The sequence below is a fragment of the Nipponia nippon genome, unplaced genomic scaffold (assembly GCF_047370975.1).
Source record: "Nipponia nippon isolate SJK-2023a ecotype South Korea unplaced genomic scaffold, ASM4737097v1 scaffold_4, whole genome shotgun sequence".
NCBI lineage: Eukaryota > Metazoa > Chordata > Aves > Pelecaniformes > Threskiornithidae > Nipponia > Nipponia nippon.
Genome location: NW_028262358.1, coordinates 118,786,434 through 118,807,191, shown reverse-complemented (window position 1 = coordinate 118,807,191; position 20,758 = coordinate 118,786,434). Strand labels below are relative to the sequence as shown.

The window sequence follows — 20,758 nt, the reverse complement described above, 5'->3', positions numbered from 1 at the left end:
TAGAGTGTTATTTTTAAATATACTCCCAGCAGTGAAGAGTTAAAAATAGACTTCTACGAAAACGTACAGTAATTGGTTAAACCTTGTTAGCCATCACATGAAGATGATAACTCCTCCCAGGAAAAGACATAGCAAAAGCAGCTTTGACATGGATTTATACTTAGAAGAGCAGCTGCAGGCTTACTGGGAAGGAGTTCACAATATAGGCTCTTGGATTATTAGCAGAAAGACCAGCTTGATTCTGGAAAGGAAGGGAAGGAGATACGAGAAAAAATTTTCCTCATCGTGATCTGCAAGTGAATTCCATGGATTCTCTGCTTTGGCACAACCAGCAGTAGACAGAAAGCTTTAAAAGATGGAGCTGGGAAAGGCAAAACTGCTGAGAACTGGTCTCAACACTTTACATCAGGCCATCCACCCCGTGCATGGAATTGCCTGGACAGATGGGAAGCAAGTGATACTGACTGCTTTATGCTATCACAACGGAGAGCTAAAGTTTGGAGACTCAAGTGTTGTTGGTCAATTTGAACATGTTCATGGCCTTTACTGGGGCCCATGTTGCTCTACAGACACCCCAGCTCTGCTTGCTGTTCAGCATAAAAAGCATGTTAGCGTTTGGCAGCTGTGCTACAGCACTGCAGAGAAGAACAAACCCTTGATTTCTCAGACCTGTGAAGTTGGTGAGCCATTTCCACTGCTTTCCCAGGGCTGTGTCTGGCATCCAAAGAAGGAGGTCTTGGCTGTGCTTACAAAAAGAGATGCTTCCGTCTTGCATGCTGTTCGTACTGACAATACTAGAGTTAAGGCAGATATCAAAAGCAGTGGGCTTATCCGCTGTGCTTGCTGGACTAAGGATGGTAATCGCTTAGTAGTTGCTATAGGCAGTGCCCTGCATTCCTACATATGGGATGATGCTCAGAAAACTCTGAATACCTGCTCCTTTTGCCCAGTCTTTGATGTGGGAGGTTATATCTGTGCTATAGATGCCACACTGGATTTCCAAATTGCTGTAGCTACTGAGCTTCCTTTAGATAATATCTGTGGTTTGAATGCGGGCATTGCATTTGATATGCCACCTGGTACAGAAACTGGTTCTTTAATCTCACAGTCTGCTCTGGTGCTTGGCGATGAGGAATACTCCATGGACCTGCGAAGAAAGTCCACAGATTCAGACAGATCAGGTGTTGATTCAGTTGCTTCTTCTTCGTCAGGTCCTGTGGATTTAACCCATATCCTTGCAAACCACCGTCGGTCTGATCCCGGTCCTCTTATTACTCTGAAACGCAAACAGTCTGCAGCAACAAATGGTCAAGATTCTTCTCACTTGATCTTGGTGACTTTTGAGAGGAAGGTAACCACCACCAGAAAAGTCACCATCCCAGGTATTCTGGTTCCTGATATAATGGCTTTTGACCTTAGAGCTCAGATTGTGGCAGTAGCCTCTAATACTTCTAATATTGTTTTGGTGTATTCCGTAACCTCTTCTTGCATGCCTCATATTCAACAAATCCAGCTGGAAAAAAATGAAAGACCAAAGGGCCTATGCTTTTTGACAGATAAACTCCTATTGATTCTGATTGGCAAGCAAAAGTTCCCTGGGCCTAGTCTCATTCCATCTTCAAGTTCAGACAGGTATGTAATGCGTCTGATGATCAAAGAATTGATGCTGGAAGAAGATTCTTCAGCATTGCCTGAGACTAAGCAGAATACGTTTTATAACTTTGAATCCTCTGTTAATATACCTGGAAAAAGAAAGTTCTTTGAAAATCTTGCTACAGAAGACCAACCGCAAAGCAGGGAGCTGTTAATACCAAGAAGCACAGTTATTCAATCTCCTAGCGGCAGGAGAAGACTCATCGAAGAAGTAAAAAGCCCTAGTTATGAGCAGAGCTCTTCATCAAGTGTGAGTGACCTGGATGAAAAAAGGCTCCCAGGCGACCCCTCAGTGGCCTTGGAAACACTGGATGCTGAACCTACCAATCGTTCAGTGTCTCTTCTTGGTTTTGGAACACCTACCAGGCTTTCCAGCAGACCAGCTTCCCCTAAAGTGCAGTTCAATGTGATCCAAGAAACATCAAGTTCTCCTAAAAACAACAATTTGCCAAGTGAAAGAGGCATGAGTCACATATCTAGAAATTTAGAGAGACTTTGTGGCAGCTTCAATGAGTTACAACTGAGTCTTTCTGAAATAACAGACTTCGCTAAAAATGGGAGGAGGATATCTTTAGCCTATCCATGTTCACAGGAACCACCTGTTGTTCATATCACTTACCAGGTAACTTTTTTGTCAGCTTAAAAATATTGTGATAGGACACTAAATTTTTAAACAATCTTGTATTTATTTAGCTTTAAATCAAGAGGATGCGGTTTAATTCTTATCAACCCATGAGAAACGTCACCTGAGTTTGGCATCAAGCTTACTCTAAAATGGTATTGTGTCATTGAAGCAATAACTCAGGATGATGTGGGTAACTTAGAGGATACTTCACATGGTAGATTTGTGTCTGTTTGTTCTTCTTTGATTATGCACAACTGTCTTAGATACTAGCTGATTTTGTGTGCATCTATCAAAGAGAGCGAACAGAGTCAAATAGCTGTCACTCTACAAAAGGTTTATATGTTAGTTTAGTGTAGAGATGAGCCTATCAATAGGGTGGTATGGTAGCCCACCAGAAATGTAGCAAATTCAAACCTGAGCTCAAATCCAAGGTTTGAAGATAGCTAGACCCTCATGAAGGCTGAAACAAAGTATTGAATCTCAATTTATGGAAAATTCAGATGGGCATGACACAAACTTGACTTATTTCTACTTTAATTTCTCACCACTAATCTTCACAGAGCTGGACATACTCCATTTATAAAACATATTACCACTTCAAATGTTCAGGAAAAAAACATCTGTCAACATGTAATTATCATTTCATTAAATAAACAGATGAATGTCAAATCATCATGTTCCTAGCCCACCCTTGTTTTGGCAAAATTCCTACTGGCTTCAATAAGAATTTCAACTAAGGAATGTAGGTTGGGTAATTATTTCTGGCCATTATTCTTAGTATTATTCGCAGTAATACTAACATTATACTGATAACATTTTTGGTCATGCTGATGCTAGGGTTATTGCTGCTAAAGCTGGGGTCCCTGTCAGGATGTAGATGCCAATTATAAATGCATTCTTATCTACTGCAACATAAGCAGCATTATGTCAAAGTAATACTTTACATTGTGATGATGCCGAAGTACGTAGTTCTCAAACAAATTTGACTTCCTTTTACTTTAAAGGAATCCATACAGACATCTAAGTACCCCTCCTTAAACACTCATTAAGGGAATGGTGACTCAGTTCAATCATATTCATTACTTTTTAGCAATTGTTTACTTGGCCTTTAAGCAGATTCTAGTATGTTGGGTACTCTGGATAAAAGCAAAGCTTTCAATCTGAATTAGTCAATAATTTAACTTGGATACATTATACGAATTCTGGTGAAAAAAGCAACATGTCTGTTTTAAATAATTTAGGATTTTATTTGCCAAGAAGCAAGCCCTTCTGTTCTCTAGCATGTTCAAATTAATTCTGATTTCTTAACATAAATCAACTTATTTATTTAGCAAGCGGCCCTCTCTCGGATTCGATTGGATTAACCTTTCCAAAGAGAAGTTTTGTTTGTGACACGTAACATTAATCTAAGATCTGAAGTCACTGTGCACGTTCGCTTGCACAAGCAGTAAGAATTAATTATTCTGTTTTTTTCTTTGGAAGAAAAAAAAATATTAGTGCTTCTAAAATACTGCTAGACTAACTACATTTAGAAAGGAAGACTCTTATTTATCTGAACAGGTTAGTTTCACTTTGATCCAGCAGAAAGCACCACTAGTACCGCATTATAATGACTCAGAAAAAGTGCCACTTAATGTCTTTCCGACACACATAGCTTTTCTGTGTAAGTCTCAACTAATGCCTTGCATAGTTCAGTCCCTCTTCTGAAATCTAACAGGATCACAGCATGATGCCAAAAAATAATGAAAAATAGACTGATGGCAAAAAGGCCTCCAGACAGACAGGGAAATATTTGCTTCATAGGCAGCTAATAATTTTCTCAGAAAATAGTTATTTTGATTAGTTTGGAATCAGACATCTGAACCTTGTTCTTCCTTCAGGAGTTGATTAGCGCTTTGTGAGCTCAGAGACCAGCTGGGCTGTGGGTTCCAGCCAGGCTCTGTGTTCACAGTGCAATAAGTCAGGAAATAGCTTTATTGCCTTATGATATAAATATCTGCCTGTGGAAAACATTCTAAGCTTTAGGATCACTGCAGTCCAGTCAATAATATGGCCATTATCCTTTAGCTTTTTGTGCCAAGTGCATGTCTTCTTAAGTGTTTGTATAATCCCCAGCACGGCAGAGGCTCAATCTTGATTGAGAAATCTATTGTACTATAAAATACAATGATCAGTACTGCATAACCATATTTATGCATTAAAAACATAAAAGAAAAGTTTAAAACATAATAGATAAAAATGTAGCAATAATTAATGGGCAATTACAAACACTGTTGTGCAGAAGCATTATTGACATATTTACGTATGTTTCCAGTTCTGCTTAGAAAACCATAATATAAACCAGAATGTATATTACTTAATAATTCATAACGTCTGCTCACTAAATAGTCTTCAAAACCTTTGTTTATTCTGTTAGTGCTAGCCTACCTATAACTCCTCTGAAGTCACGTCCATGCCGTACTACCAGAATTTATATTCTTTGTAGCCCATAGCTATAAAATAAAAACATGATCACTCACACTTTGGAAATGTCACTGCACTATCACTTGTGTAATAGCATTCAGCCACCAGAGGTGACTTGATCGTTCAACCCTGAAAAGCAAATATTATTGCTCTTTCATCACATACAGACTTGTGATTCAGGATAGTGTGGGAGGGCAGACAGACAAACGCAATAAGAGGATATTATTTAAAAAGACAAAAAAAAAAAAGAAGAGACGAGGGTCTGTCACAGATTTGTTTCTGTTTCATTCTGCAAAAAGATACTTTCATCATCCCCAGAAAAGAAACAGCTGCAGAATATTTAAACTAGCCTCATTCAAAAGCTAATTACAGTGGAAATAAAGCCAATCTGGATTTGAAATTAATGGCATTTAGGCAAACCTCTTCAGGAGGAACAGGATTCATCTTAATCTGAAGAATACCTTAAAGCCCCTACATTTTGCTCACAAGCAGTATTATGTAAAAAGTGTGTATCACTGAGAGCATATATTGCATAATTAAACAGGAAATAAATACCTTTTCAGCAATTAGTCATGATGATTTCCTTTTCTTAGCACTCACCAACAAATGTATACAAGTCAATTTGTACTTTTATAGCATCTTCATACAATTTACTATGGGAAATTTTATTGCCAAGGTCAGCTATAAAATAAACATTTTTTTTACACAGAGCTGAGAGATGAATAGAAAGGATCCAAACATACGGCAATAAAGTTCTTCTGATAGAAATACATGTAGTAGAGATAAAGAAGGGTAGTATAAGGGTGGCACAGTAAAATGAGCAAAGACCAGGCTGCAATGATCAGATGTAATAAGACCATGAACCTTTCTGAAATCCAAAGGGCAATTTTAACTTGGGTTGAGCAATAGAAAGTAAGTCATGAAAATGATGGAAGAGGAAGGTGAAATGACTGTTCCCTGGAGTAAGAAACTAGTCAGCCATCCTGAAGTTTAGAAGGAAGAGATTTAGGATGACTGTAAAAGAAAGACCTGCAGTAGTCAAGAGAAGGTGTGATTAATGCATGGATAACGTTTTGAGCAAAGGCTGAGGAATTTGTTAAGAACAAATTCTGACAACAATGTTCTGAAACTGATCAACAGCAGACAAGCAGGGATTGTAGAGGAGACACAATACGTTTTATCAGAGCAAATGATTTGTTTGTTGGATACATAGATGCAAAAGAAAAGGAACATGTAATGTCAAAAATGAATCCACGTTTTCGTACTGTGCAAAGAAAGTAAAGATCTGAGTTAAAAAAACCTCCACACTCAAAACACAAAGATCATGGAAGCACAAGCATGAGGACAAAGGGTATATCTTAGATGAAAATATACCTGAAACAGCAGTTGCAGAACTATTAACAGGGAGCCAAGGGTAGAGAAATCCTAACATCGTATCATCCGAAATGCTGATGTGCACTATAAATGCAAACTGCACTGGGATTTAAGCACCCCGAAGCACCTCAGATCTCTTCCAACGTAAACATTTTACAGGCTTATGCTTCTCTGACAGGTTAATTAAGGTTGCAATTGCAACATCCCACATAAAGGCAAGCAAAGATATTAAGATCTCCACCACAATATTAAAAGATCTCCACCAAAAAAAAATCAGGATCCACCAAAAATCCAACAGGAATCACAGCAACGGTAGGAATCATGAGAGGAAAGGGGAGCAGTGCAGGCTGCCAAACCTAATTAATACCACCCGTGGCAATGCTGCACCAGGCTTAATGAGACACAGTACTTTGAATGTCAAAAATCATAGTTCTCATTCCTCTTCAGTGCTCTTCCTTAGCCATCTAACTCTCTTTTCATTGTCTTCTGGGCCAGAACCCCCACGTCTATTTAATTTACTAGTTTTTTCTCATCCCACAAAATGAACGTGGGGGCAAGGCAAAAGCAAGCTGACTAATGGGTACTAAGGTATCAGAACTGAAATTACCACTGAAGCACAACACAAAGAGCTGAAATCAAGGGTTTAAGAAAATGAAAACAGAGTTCTAGGCAACTACAGCACTATTCACCTTACAATGCAGAGATGTGACTAACCTGATACCTTTCCTTTATGAAAGAACAGATTATTAACACAGAGGATATGAATAATATTTAAAATACCTGTAATTCAGTACAGTACTTGAAATCGTGCCACAGGGGAAATTATTGTTCAACAGCAGAGAATAGGGATTAATAGAAGAAATATAAGATGGTTAAGGAAGTGGCTGAAAGGAAGATAGTAAACGGTTATAGTAATATAAAAGAAAACGGAAGAAATTTACTAGTGGATTTTCTCATGATTGATCTTCAGGCTAATCTAAAAGTTTCATTAATGATCTGATGAGATATGCTAATAAAATCTGCATATGGCATAAAGTCAGTAGTATTTTCAATAGAGGATCAGGATATCGCACCTGTAATTTGATGACCTTAGTATCTAGAATTAAAAAAAAAAATGGATTGAAACGAACTGATATGAATTGCATAGTGATATATTCCAGGATTAACAGGAGGAATTTCTGCTATAAACTGGATATTCATTAGCTGGAAACAACCAAGGATGACAAAAGCTTGCACGTGTTAAGCGACTACAAGATGACTATGTATCAAAAATGTGATTCGTTTATGAACAGAACAAAGGCAGTTTGTGGGTACATCAGTGAGGTACATCCAGTAAGTAATGCAATACTGGGAAACACAGCTGTGAGGCCTCATTTTACATTTCTAGACATCCATGTGCAAGAAAGACACATTCAAACTGCAATCGATCACTAATGCAGTGTGAGTAAAAACAATTCTGATTGGTAGCATATACTTATTTACCTCGCTGTTTCATCAGTTGTTGAATTTAAGTTCATGAAGATGATCTTAGCATCCAGCCAAGTGTAGGCAGTGCATTAGGAAATACAAGATAAATAGTGAAAAAGGCCAAGAGGCAGAACTAGCTGACTGCTCAGTGGGGTTAAAAAAGTGATAAAAGACGTGTTTATTTATCGTGCAGACATACAGTGTATAACATCAAATCCAGGAGCCCTTTTTGCCTTACTAAATGGTTTTCTTCTCATATATATTTGCATTCCAAAACATGAGTTTTGAAAGACAGCCTGGCAATGCTGTGATGGGCTGGCTGCTGCCCAGAAGACCCTTTATAGGCTATACACTCTGATCGAGGGGCAGGCTGACATGGATGAAGGAAAACAATTCTTGACTTGATGGTTTCTTTGTGTAGGATTTTTGTTGCGGGAGAGCTGGACTTGACATATTAAAGGAAGTTGGCTAAAGAAACTTAATCTGAAAATATCCACTCACATATGTGGAAGTGTATTTGTTTCTTCTGTGATTAATATGTTCTTAGTCTACCAATAAACTTTGGTTTAGGATAAAACAACTAACATTAAGGGATTTAATCTGAGAATGGCAAGTCCTCTGGCTTCTATTGGAGATATATAAGCAACATAGCAAAACCAGGTACATATTTTGGGAAGAGGTGGATTAGACTTTAGATTTGCCTAGAAAATTGTCTTTGGGTTAAGGCATAAAAATGGGAAGTACTAAAGTGAGATTTTAGTTGTATTGCTAACTCTGTCACAAATTACTTCCATGACCTCAAGTAAATCTCTTAATCTTCCTGTGTAATGGTTTGATCAGCTATAAAAAGGGAATACTAACAGTTACCTGCCTCTCAAGAAGGCATGGGTTTAAATTGGTTAATCTATGATATGACGTGTGTGAACATATTCCTCAAAGACAAGGCATGTTGTCATCACTTAAACTAAACATTAAACAAGAAAGGCTAAATAATTAGAAGATTAAAACAGAAAAAGATTCTTGACCTGACAGAATTTGCCAGCAGACAAAAATAAATGTAAAGTTGATTAAGTTTATCATTATAAACAGAAGTATATGACAAAGACAGAGAGAATAACTAATATGAATGCTCACAAGTGATGAAAGACAACCAACCCTGAAACTTAAGCTTTGAGGTCTGCACTTGAAAAACTGGTTAGGATAAAAAATAGATGCCATGTAGTTTTGTATATACAAAAACATCTTCCACTTCTAATGGCTGTTCCCGTAATAACTTGCAAGGCTAAGTAGGAAACATAGTAGAACGAAGTCATCCTTAGTATACATTTCCATTCAACTGATTTCAAGTCAACACAGTCAGAGCTAGATTGTTTTCTGACTGTTCTTAAGTTGAAGTGTATCCATGTGAAAAAATGAACCACTCGGGTCAAGGCAATGCACCTGTCTCTTTTACAGTCCACCTTTTTCTATAATTCATTAACTGAAGTACAAGTTTGAATAAACTCTGCTATTTCAAGCTGAATTCAGGAAAATGAAGTAGTTGTTAGATGTGCTAATCCACAATATGCAGCAATGACAAGCTTTGCACAAATACCTGTACAGGCAAACGGCATCTTGCAATGTAAATGCAAAGCACATGCTTTGAACATTCAGCCCATTGAGTTTTAAGTGTATTTAGGTTCAATAGAATATAGTACTATATAATATGAAGAGACCTAAAAATGACAAAGAAGTTCTGTTATATAGTTATAGCTGTAATAAAAAGGTTTATGACTAAGAAAGTGATACTTCCTTGATGCATTTCTTAGGTATTTCTCTATTAATTACACAGCAACACATTTCTGGCTGTTTTGAATGGGGAAAGAGATAAGACCTTTGAAAGTTGGAAAGTTTAAGTTTTTAACGGAAAGATATTTTTATGGTTCTTACATCTTCAGTGAATCATAATACATAAATAAATAACAATCAGCCATAGACTATCTGCATGGCCAATTTATGACAGAGTGGGGAAAAAATACTTTTGAAACAGTTGGTAGACATTCTGATTTACAGAATCCAAAGTAGTTGCATGACAGCATACATACTACGTACAGAAAAAAGAAATTGATTGGTTTAGAAAAATTGTCACACAGTAAAAAAAGCACGTGTTCACTGAGAGAACAACAGAGTCAAAAGACAACACAATTAGAAACGAAGATAAGCATTAAAAGAGACATTTATTTAGTTAGATTTCTATGCATAGAAATAGAAGATGCAGTTGTGAATTCATTCAACTGTAAGCTTCATATTAGCAAGAAAGATTTAAGGGTATGAAGTAGACACAGACAGGGTAGGACTAACAGGAGTTACGCTAGATGACATCTTTTCAACCCATTCTAAAATGTTAACTTGGTTGCCTTCTGAATGTACAAAACAGAAAGGTCTGGGAAATGGGATGAATAGACCTGTTCATTCACATAACAAATATGTTAAATCTGGGGGTATTGCAAACATAAGGGATGCCAAAGGAAAAAAAAATCATAACACATGGGAACTACACAGGTGGAAAGTATGGAGAGGGAAGAACAAAATGAAATTCACAGGACAAAGTATAGCAAGATTATTTAGAAGAAAATGTCCAATTCGCATATATTTTATAATGGCATTGAGTCACTAGAAAATTTTTAATGCTAAAATGACTTTCAAATGATAGCAGGTAGGAAAATGTAAATGCAAATATATATCCACTCCATAACCATATTAGCTCAACTATTTTGTGGTCCTTGCAGTTTGCAGTAACCAGAATGATGGAACACAAAGGTGTCGATTCTGAAGGCCAGCTAAACTTCATGAAGCACGAATATGCCACCATTGTATTCAAGGGTGTTCTTTTAGTGAATGTCAGAGCAAATTCCAGGGCCATACATCCATACATTCCCTCTCTCTCAAAGAAAGTCAGAGGATTCCCAAGCTACCTTGTTATGACAGCTTTTCAGAGAGACTGTCGCTATGTCCAGTCTCTGTGCAATTCTCTCTGTGCCAGAACTGAGGTTATTTTACTGGGGTGGAATAGCTGACTAATGACTATCAAAACCACCCACACGTACAACTGAAACTGAGCAGAGTACTCATTTGCTCTGGACATCTTGGACAACTTTATTCCAGGCATGATATATTCCCTTCCACTGAATTGATTCTTCAGGCAGAAAGGCCCAACGGACATATATATGCATGACCTAATACATTATATATACTGATGGGCTGATGCAGTTTTGAGCTGCATAAGCACACAAAGCAAAAAAGAGGCATGTTCCTCTTCACGTGGGACTATGAGATTGTGCTTAGAATTGCACTGCATGATGGCATCATCTATAAATTGTAGCAAAGACAGACAAAGAAAAAGCAAAATGCCTAAAGAACTGAAAGGAGTAAGAGCAGAGGAATGGTTAAAAGAACTCGGGCACAATGTCTAAGCCTTTAACAAGGTCTTTTCTTTTACATATATGCATTTGAAGAAAAGTTTTTCAAATGGAGCAGTTACTGAAGAAACAAAAGATGTTCTCCTCTGTGATGGCAAGATCCATCTGAATTTAGTCCAGCAGCTGTTTGATCTGCCTGTTATTGAAATGAAACACGGTATGTTCTTTTTATTTCTGGTATCTGGTTTCACTTGAGATTTTTAGCGTAAAAGACGCATTTGTGGTAGAATAATTACCCCATACTGTAGTAAAGGGAGATAGCCAACTTTTTTTTATAAGTGTGTGTTTTCCTTTGTCTGAAATATGGCAGACTGTCTCTTGAAATCACTTAAATGCTAAGTAACTGCAGAACTACCTATTACCAGGGTGATATGTTAGATCCCTCTACAGAGGAAGGCTGCAAAAATAATCAGTACACTGTGTTACCTGCAAATTGAAATGCTTCCTTGAGACCTTTTGGCATTTTGCTTTGCCCATCTTTACAAGCATGTCCCCAACCTAACAACAGAGGGTAGGCTGGAGAAAAATTCATTCTCAGAATATGATATATGTATGTATCGTGTAGCATTTGGGATTATTTTAATGTAAGATAAACAACGAAGCTCAATATTCTAATTTGCCAATCTCACATTTCTACCACCCACTGCTGATTAACTTGTAAGGACAGAAGCAGCTAGGGAAATCCTAGCCCCAGACTGGTCTCTGAATTACCTTGTCCCTGTCTGTTCATGTATGCTAGTTTCTCAGCAACATGCATACTGTTATTTTTAGCCGTTTCTCTGTAATGCTTCTGATGGCTTTTCTCATCACAGTCTATTACGATCTTATGCTACACAATAGTTGTCTGTAATTATGATCTTGCATGGTTTCCACACTGAGAGATCCACAAATTACTCTCTGTCTTGCCCCTTGTCTTAGCCCCTGACAGGCTGAGACACATATTGACTTAATCGGTATACTCTGTCTTATGAGAAATTAATTCAACTGTTGATGAAATCAAAAAGAAAAGGCAAGTAATAATATAAGCTATAGTTTTCTAAATAATGACAGTTACACACCAGACTGCTATGTAATAGGCTTATTGATGAGAAGGAAACCAGGCCTGGGATGTTACTGGTGCTGGCGCCAAGGATGGTGGGAAAAGAGATGTAAAATATGCACCATTCTGCCATTCATATTCCGCTTATCTCCTTGTTGCTAATGAGAACACAAGAATGAAGAAAAGGGGCTACAAATAAAACACAGATCAGGGGAGCTGCCTTTATCCAAAGCACATTGGGCCATTTCAGTTTTCCCCTGGCTTATGGCAGTTTCCGAGAGTTGTACCAGAAAATAGGGATATGCAGGTTTTGTATTTTTGTCAAGAATCTCTCTTGACTGTGCAGCGCATTGGAGGCATATATGAAAAAACTCCACTTGCTGTAGAGGCCTGAGCTATTTCCCAGCAGGCTGCTGCTCTTGCATGGCACGAAGGATGCCATTTTTAACCTGTACTTCCACTTCTTGATTTTGGAAACAAATGCCCACAATTAAAAAAGAGGTTTAGAATTCAGTATGAAAATAATAAATAATGGGCCTGAGAAACCCTATTTTCAGCTCTATAGAACAGTTAAATACTTAATATTTAATTAGCAGAATGCCACTCCTCAATTTCATGCATTAGACTTCAGAGATATCAAAAAGACAATGTCTCAGAGTCATCCTAACATGTCCCTCTTCCTGTTCAATGTGGTGCTCGGCTTTTCTGAAATCGAGTCTGTTTGTTGACAGCCAAAAGAAAAACTGAAACAAGAATCTTCCTAAAACTCACCAAAATCCTGCAAAATCATCCGGTTTGGGGCAGAAGTAGTTATGTAGCTCTTTATTCAGTTCTGACCAATACAGGTTTATATTCCTAAATCTTTCCTTTGCCACAAGGCATTAATATTAAATGTGATGTTTAAAAATATCACTCCAATCCTTTAATACCATATAATTAAAGGGGATGTAATGAACAGCATGCTTGTATTGCAATGACAGCCTGGCATTTTTTACTATGAATAAACACTTAAACTGGAATATATTGGGAAGAAGAAGTTCACAACTGTAGGCCGAATTCATACCCACAGGAAGGCTATGAAGATCTTCAGAGTTATACGAGCAATGAACTTGGCCTCATCATGTGCACTTTAAGCCCAGGACTGTAATACCATTACCTGTACTAAATATAGCCTGTCATATAGTGCCCTGGTATTAGCACACAGAAGTCTCTCTTTTTGGCGGGTCATCATCGTAATAATTGCGCATAGCGAAAGGGTATGACATTCTGCACAAGGTCTTTCCACCACTGAAATATTTTGTGGGATACGCTTCAAGCGTTACCAACGACACAGAGAATTTCAATGGATGAAAATAAAAAGTCCCAAGAGTGGGACAAAAGAGTATGCTTTATCAGTTGGACCAACAATGTATCTATCGATTCGGACAGCCGAATCTCCACTTTCAGGCCCATTGCTTACGGAATCTGAAGTCTGTCCAGAATTAGAAAGAAAGTATTAAGAGTAGAAGATTAAAGATTCATGGTTTGGAATGACAATCTTCTTATGATGTAACAGGTGACATGACAACATGCAATAGTGTAGCAGCCTGGAAAAGTGCTTTGTTAATAGTGTAAGGAGGGGAGATCTGCCTTGTCCAGGAACATGCTTCATTATGACTGACAAAAATTGAGCATGGTTCTCCTGGATTTTCTACACTTCCTCTTTCACATTCCTTTTCAAAACCCAGTTTGATCTCCCAAAATTAAAAATTTCAACAACAGAACACAACAGGGCTTTCTTTACCTCAGATCCCAGCTAATGCTCCTGATCAGTAATGACAGGATCACATGCTCTAAGAAAAACGTGTGATACAAGGGCTCCCACAATGCTTTTCAGTTGCCACAGATTTTTTTTTCTTTATCATAAAATGTCAAACTGAAAAAAGACAAATAGAGAATTTACTATTTTCTATAAGAACTGCAATATCCAGTCCAAAAGGAACGAGATTAATCACTAGAAAAAATATATATGGTACACATAGCTTCACTGTTAAACTGATTTGCAAAGGAAAGTAAAAAACAAAGGGGGGGTAGGTTTATTTTCTGCTTCTATGCAGTACAGAAAGTGAACCTGAATCATTTTGATGTGTTTGGTTTTTAATCTTGCCTCCTTTTTTTTTTTCAGAAAAACAATATTTAAAATTTCATTCAGATTTTGTTCATTCTCTTCTTTATGAGAAGATTTGACAAATAATTAAAGGACAAGAAATTTGGTTATATCACCTTTTGTAAATCATCTTTTGTAAATCATGGTATCTTTTGTAAATCATCTTCAAGGTGTAACTTCCTTCCATTTGCTATATGAATTTGAAAACATACTGAACAATCTTGGCTTGGCAGTAAAGGAGATGGAAGCCCCTACTTCCTTCTAGAACAAATACAGCACAATCATTTTCTTTGCCAACTTTTTCAGCTTTTATGATCTCTTTATCATTTGGGTAGAGCAGATGAGCAAAAAGGATAAGCAGAAGTTGATGTCACTAGAACAAAAGTCAGCACAGAAAGGCTGGCTGAGTTTTCAGAAAATGGAGGTATTTATAGTTTATCAGAACTAGCAAAGATGCACCTTGTTTTTCAACTTGATTTAAATAAGGGACCTCAAAGTGGCCTCAAACCTCTCAAGACCTTTCATTTAGCCCCCCTTCGCATTTACACAAAGGTGTGTTTAGCATGGGTTGTCAGACCTTAATGTCATTAGTGTAATAAGGCTTTAGTGCACAAAAAGAAAGCCTGCTCTGCTCGAGCGCTGGCTGACTTTTTAAAACGTCCTTGTCCATTTTATGTAACCAGAGCAGTACACTCATTTTCTTTTTTTGCTTAATTTTTGTAGGCTCTTCTTGGATTGTACTCACTGCAGACAAGGACGGCTTTGTGCCATTAATATTCAAAGCAACACAAGAGATAATCATAAGGGACGGAACTGACAGTTCAGAAGTCTGCGGAGGTCACTCCTACAAAAAAAGCATTTCAATGCGACCACCAAGCAGAGTGACATAATTTCTGAACAAAGAACGGTAATAACCTTCTTTTCTAATACAATACAGAGACATTCTGCAGTGTCAGAAACTGAGCGTCTAGAAAGCTGTCTTCACTACTTTCAATGTATTTTAACTGTAAAATCTGTGGCATGGTTACACTATAGCTAAATCCTAGGGTGGGCTGGACCCTCATGATTTCTTCTGAAGGATCAGACCTAGAGTGAAGTTTACCACAGCCGTTGCTGTTAATGGCTGCCAGCGCACTGGAGCAGAGACTAGCCTCTACTTTCATTGTGGTCAGGATGTTCTTGGAGAAACAATATTATGCTAAAAATCATGCACTAACAACAAATCTAGCTAATACAGGTGTATAGTCCACACAAAAGCTGCAGAAAATACAACTAAAGAGCATTTATATTCATGAAGGAAAACTGGGAAGGGAAATAAAAAAGAAATCTGCTTCAGGCTCTCTTTGCTGTTCCAGTTGGATCCCATGGAAACCTGCAATGTTTTCAGAAATGCCTAATTGTTATATGAAAATGTTCAATTACTAAAAAGGCTGCAGCACCGTCTCCTGTCAGTGTCTTACACAGCACGTAGATTTATACACACACACAGAAGAGAAAGAAAAAACCTTGCAAGGTAAGTAAAGGGTCAAAGACATTGAATGTAAACTTCTTTTGGCTAAATGCAGGTGTCTACACTGAACCTGTCATCTAGACTCCTGTGTGATCAGTCAAAAAAGAAAAGCATTTCTACAGCAGATTATTCATGCCCTAACATAGATTTCTAAAACTGATTGTGGGGAACCATCCCTATTAAGTAAATAAGTGCCTACTCCTTTCCACTGACTGCAAAAGCAAGCTAGGTGACTACTTTAAATACAAACATTTACATTTAGTCAGGTGAACCTCACTCTCGGAGACAAGAGGCAATACAGATACACCTCAGAAGCAGGCAGACAGATGAATGAAAATTAAACTATATCATGATTATGGTGACAGAAATAGGCATAAGGGAAGAACTGAATGAACTCCCTAACTTTTCTTCCTCTAAATGCAAAGAGATGGGTAAAGTGTAATGAGCAGCCACGTGTGTGAGGCCTAGCATTTTGTACTGCTGGACAGGCCCCAGCAGAAACCACGGGAAGGCAGGCCTGCTTCACCCTGCACGTTCAGGGAAACATGAAAGGGATGACCTTGTTTAAGCTACTATTAAGACTGATTTTTCATACTGTGCATTTTGGGTCTTGTTAATACTCCCGGAGAGTCTTTTTTCCCTGCCTGGGAGCCATGGCAAGCCTGTTCATAGGTCGCAGATTCACCAATATCCAGTTACAATACTTCACCCCATACCAAGGCTGGATCAAGAAGGCAGATCTATGGTCTGAAGGCACTTAATGGATTTGGAGGTTTGGCGTTAGTACCATTCCAGTGATGCAGCCAGAAATCTCATGAGGAACAGCTTCAGTTCCTGAAATAAGGAAACAGTTTCTATTCATTGAATTAAATAATGTCCTTCTCATGCAAGTATCCTCCCAGAGACAAAGAAATCATTATTCTAAATCACCTACAACCACAGGTATGCAATGCAGCTGGGTATATTTGCACTACCTTGTTCGCAAAGATCTTTTTAAGCAGCCTCAAGGAGCATTCCAGTTTGTAAAAAAACCAAAACAAAATAAATCTGACCTTTTAACTATTAAACACATCTATCACTTTACAGTTATTTGGTTCATTGGATTGCCCACTACTTTGCATTAAAATTGTGTTCAAAAAGGTATTTGTATTATTACTGCTTTAAATAAAGCAGTAAAAAGTCATTGGGTAAAAAGTCATGCTTTCCTTCGCTGAAATCAGCACAAATCATTGAAATCACATAAGTAACACAGAGGTTCACAGACTTGGTATGCTGAGGGAAGACCAGATTTGTAAATGACATAGCACATTTCGAAGCAGCAGTTCCTGCAAATACACTTGAACAACATCCTCGTGTCTCACAACAGTATCTGGTATTTACAATACTTATGCTATGGCCAAGTAAAGTAAAACTTAATTATACATAACTAGAATGATGGGAGGATATATTTTGGAGGAATACTTAGGCTCAACTAAAGGAAGAACTAAAAGGAAATTTTTCGCACAAATATTATCTTCTACGGGTGGTAGTCCCACGGTTTCATCCACTTGAAATGAGGCTAATGAGACGCAAAAAATATGTTGCACTCTAAACATACAAACTTGAGGAAAAACGGGTTGATAACACACCAAGACACTACCGTATAGTTTCTTTGAGTTCATTATATACATTATTCATAAGGACTTCCTTGTTGCTAGAGAAATACTCATGTTCCACCTTTTGTCATCTCCATGCCTTAGTGCTGTTGCAACAGCCAAAAGGGGAATTCTGAGAAGGTGAAAATCTTAACTAGCAGAGATCAGCGAGTACCTAGGCATCAAAGATGCCTCAGAACTTATAATTATCACCAGACATTTCATTGTCAGTCTGTCAAACTACCATTTTAATTTTTTATGTACTACTCTTCTATAAAACCATCTGAATGTTGAGAAGATCAGGAGTGAAAGGAGCTTCTTTGAATGGCTCTCAAAGTTTGGTTTGGTTTGGTGGAGATAAAAAGAGGCAAGTAAACTTTAAGATGACAAAACAATCAGTTTCAGGGAATAACTGGCTGTAAAATTCAAAAACTCAGTTCTGTGATGCTTAATGAACTTTTGGATTTGTTATACTTTGGGGACATTTTTCCCCTGCTGTATGATTCAAGGGTTATTGAGCCTAAGTAGGAACTAATCTGCCTGAAGGTTGATTTTGGCTGGGATAGAGTTAATTTTCTTCATAGTAGCTAGTATGGGGCAGTGTTTTGGATTTGTGCTGGAAACGGTGTTGATAACACAGGGATGTTTTCATTACTGCTGAGCAGCGCTTACAGAGTCAGGGCCTTTTCTGCTGCTCACCCCACCCCACCAGCGAGCAGGCTGGGGGTGCACAAGAAGCTGGGAGGGGACACAGCCGGGACAGCTGACCCCAACTGACCAAAGGGATATTCCATACCATATGACGTCATGCTCAGCATATAAAGCTGGGGGAAGAAGAAGGAAGGGGGGGATGTTTGGAGTGATGGCATTTTGTCTTCCCAAGTAACCGTTATGCGTGATGGAGCCCTGCTTTCCTGGGGATGGCTGAACACCTGCCTGCTGATGGGAAGCAGTGAATGAATTCCTTGCTTTGCTTTGTTTGCATGCGCAGCTTTTGCTTTCCCTATTAAACTGTCTTTATCTCAACCCATGAGTTTTCTCACTTTTACCCTTCCAATTCTCTTCCCCATCCCACCGGGGGGGAGCGAGCAAGTGGCTGTGTGGGGCTTAGTTGCCAGCTGGGGCTAAACCACAACAAGGTGTTATCATTACCCAGCACAATTAGTCTGGTAATAAATGAGGACCCCACTTCATGTTGTTGGACACTTACAATTTTATAGGAAGGCTTAGGAAAAATATACTATATATCAATTAAAACTGTATAATGTTAAAGAATCGCACTCCCCCCCTCCATTTATGAATACGCTATTTTGTACATATATTTGAAAATAAGTGTTTAAATCATATACATGCACTTCAAAATGGACAAAAATTGAATGAAGAAATATTTGTTTTCAGGTAATGATTTAGGAGTGCAATGCAGTGCAGAACTATCTTATATAGTGTCTATCACAGGGCTGTAAAGTTAAAATTGAAAGTAATAAAAGCACTGGAAGAAGTGCTGAAGAGATTTATGCAAAGCAGAGGATAAATTTTCAGCTTTGGTTTTGATGGAGAACAGATGGAGAATCATTGAAGTAGAGAGATACAAGACGACTGTTCTATTAAGCACAAGCTGTACAGGAGATTTTTGCACAAACAGTGATAAAGGCATGTGGAAAGATAGAAAGAGTTTGTACTAAATGAGTTGAGCAGACAGTAGGCTGTGAAAAGGAGAAAAGCATAGATTGAGAAGCATTCACCATCCTCCAGAAGTGCTATTTTATAGGGCCAAAACTGATCAGTTTAGAAAAAGGGGAGTTGTTCAGATCACCTACATTTCATGGAGGCACTAAGCCCCTCTTTTAGGCTCCTTATTTCACCAGCAGAAAGGACAGGCTCCTCTGGAAGAATGATGAGACTGCTGGTGCTAGGTTCCTGTCCAGAGTCACCCAGTAGGGGAGTCTGTCTTCTGTAATTAAAACAGAGGAAAGCTAGGAAGGCTAGGAGCTTAAATTAGAAGTCAAAGCAGAATGACTACACTCAGTATGCCATACCAGTGGCACTCCAAAGACTAAATGGTGTACCAGCTCCTCCAAAACATTTCCCCTGTGGGGAATAAACAACATACCAGAAAGTCTAAATTTCCATTTTAATTACTCTGCATCTTTATCCAGCACATTTATATACATCCTAGTCTATTTTTAGAAGTTGGTATATCTTTACTTAAAAGTACAATTGGCTTCAAAGTAAAGTTAAAATTTACCTTACACTTTCCAAGCTTTGCTGCTAAGCACGCAGCAGTCTGCTTTACTCTTCATGGTTTCTTGTATTGACCCACTTCCTGAGAAAACGCTAACAACAGAAGTTCTATATGCCAGACAGGCTTCTTTCTGGACTTTGAAAACAATTTTATGAGAACAATAATAAAACAATATAAAAATTAAATGCAACAAAATCAAAGTCAGCTGAAATTCTGCTGGCCAGTCTATGATGCTGACTTTGCACAATGAAATATTACTTTCATATTCTTCATAATAGCTAAAAAGTGAGGGACCACTGCAGAAAGTGTATAAAGCAGGCCCTGCATGACCCTTAACTAGCTCTTCCCTTTTTTCCTCTACTACTCCAGAATAGTATTATCTATACTCACATGAAAAATCTTAAGTATCAATTTCCTTTAACATATTTTCAACGACTGAAATAGTATAAATAGTATAAATAGTATCATCAAGCCTAACTTCCTTTCCCCCGATCCTCATTTTTATCTATGTTTTTTCAGCTTGGACAATGAACAGATTTTTAGCCATTTTTACTTTCAGGTCTTCCTATCTTAACAGAAAACCACGAGCACTGGACCATTTTTCTCATCCAATATGTAGGCTCAAGAGTCCTTCTCTCTAACCCAAGACACTGCCAATTATTCTTAAGTAGCTCCTGACAGATGTTTATCTAACTTGTTCTTTAAAAAACAACATATAGCACCAGACTGCAATTATGAAACAGTTCAATCCTTTAGACCTGGACTCATCTGACCTAACTTTTAAGCATGTGAAGTCAGGTGAGGTAAATCCCAGGGATTATGCAATTTCACACCTGAAAGTATGAATTTATTTTCCATTGTCCCACACAACAGAAATTAACTTATGTATAGGTGGTTTATATGTTAATAGTGATTTTATATGTTTTTATATATGTTAATCAGTCAATATTATGGCTTCATTTTTCTAACAGACTGAGGCAATTTCACAATCTTTATGTTAAATGCAAACTCACTTTGCTGAGATTCAGTGCTTCCCTGCTGGTGCTATTATCTAATGGACAAGTAGATGTCTGCCATTATCTCCCAGCTAATGACATTTGCGTACCTCTCACGTGAGTTTCCAAAGCGTTCTGTGCAATTCAGCTTC

At 38.0% G+C, this 20,758-nt stretch overlaps 2 protein-coding genes across 2 annotated transcripts in view; one reads left to right on the top strand and one right to left on the bottom strand.

Moving 5' to 3' along the window:
- The window catches only part of FKBP1B (FKBP prolyl isomerase 1B), an 80,791-nt gene extending 61,511 nt beyond the window's left edge, over window positions 1-19,280 (bottom strand). Inside the window, exons 1-2 of the mRNA XM_087775397.1 lie at window positions 19,187-19,280; window positions 16,452-16,569 (exon numbers count right to left, since the gene is read on the bottom strand). The gene's annotated coding sequence lies outside the window, so the exon portion shown is untranslated. The remainder of the gene's footprint in view (window positions 1-16,451; window positions 16,570-19,186) is intronic.
- On the top strand, window positions 356-15,115 carry LOC104014649 (WD repeat and coiled-coil-containing protein). Its single transcript, XM_009467317.2, has 3 exons — window positions 356-2,275; window positions 11,077-11,197; window positions 14,949-15,115. Exons 1-3 carry the CDS (start codon window positions 356-358, stop codon window positions 15,113-15,115), a joined length of 2,208 nt encoding a protein of 735 aa, XP_009465592.2.
- Window positions 19,281-20,758: the final 1,478 nt, after the last annotated feature.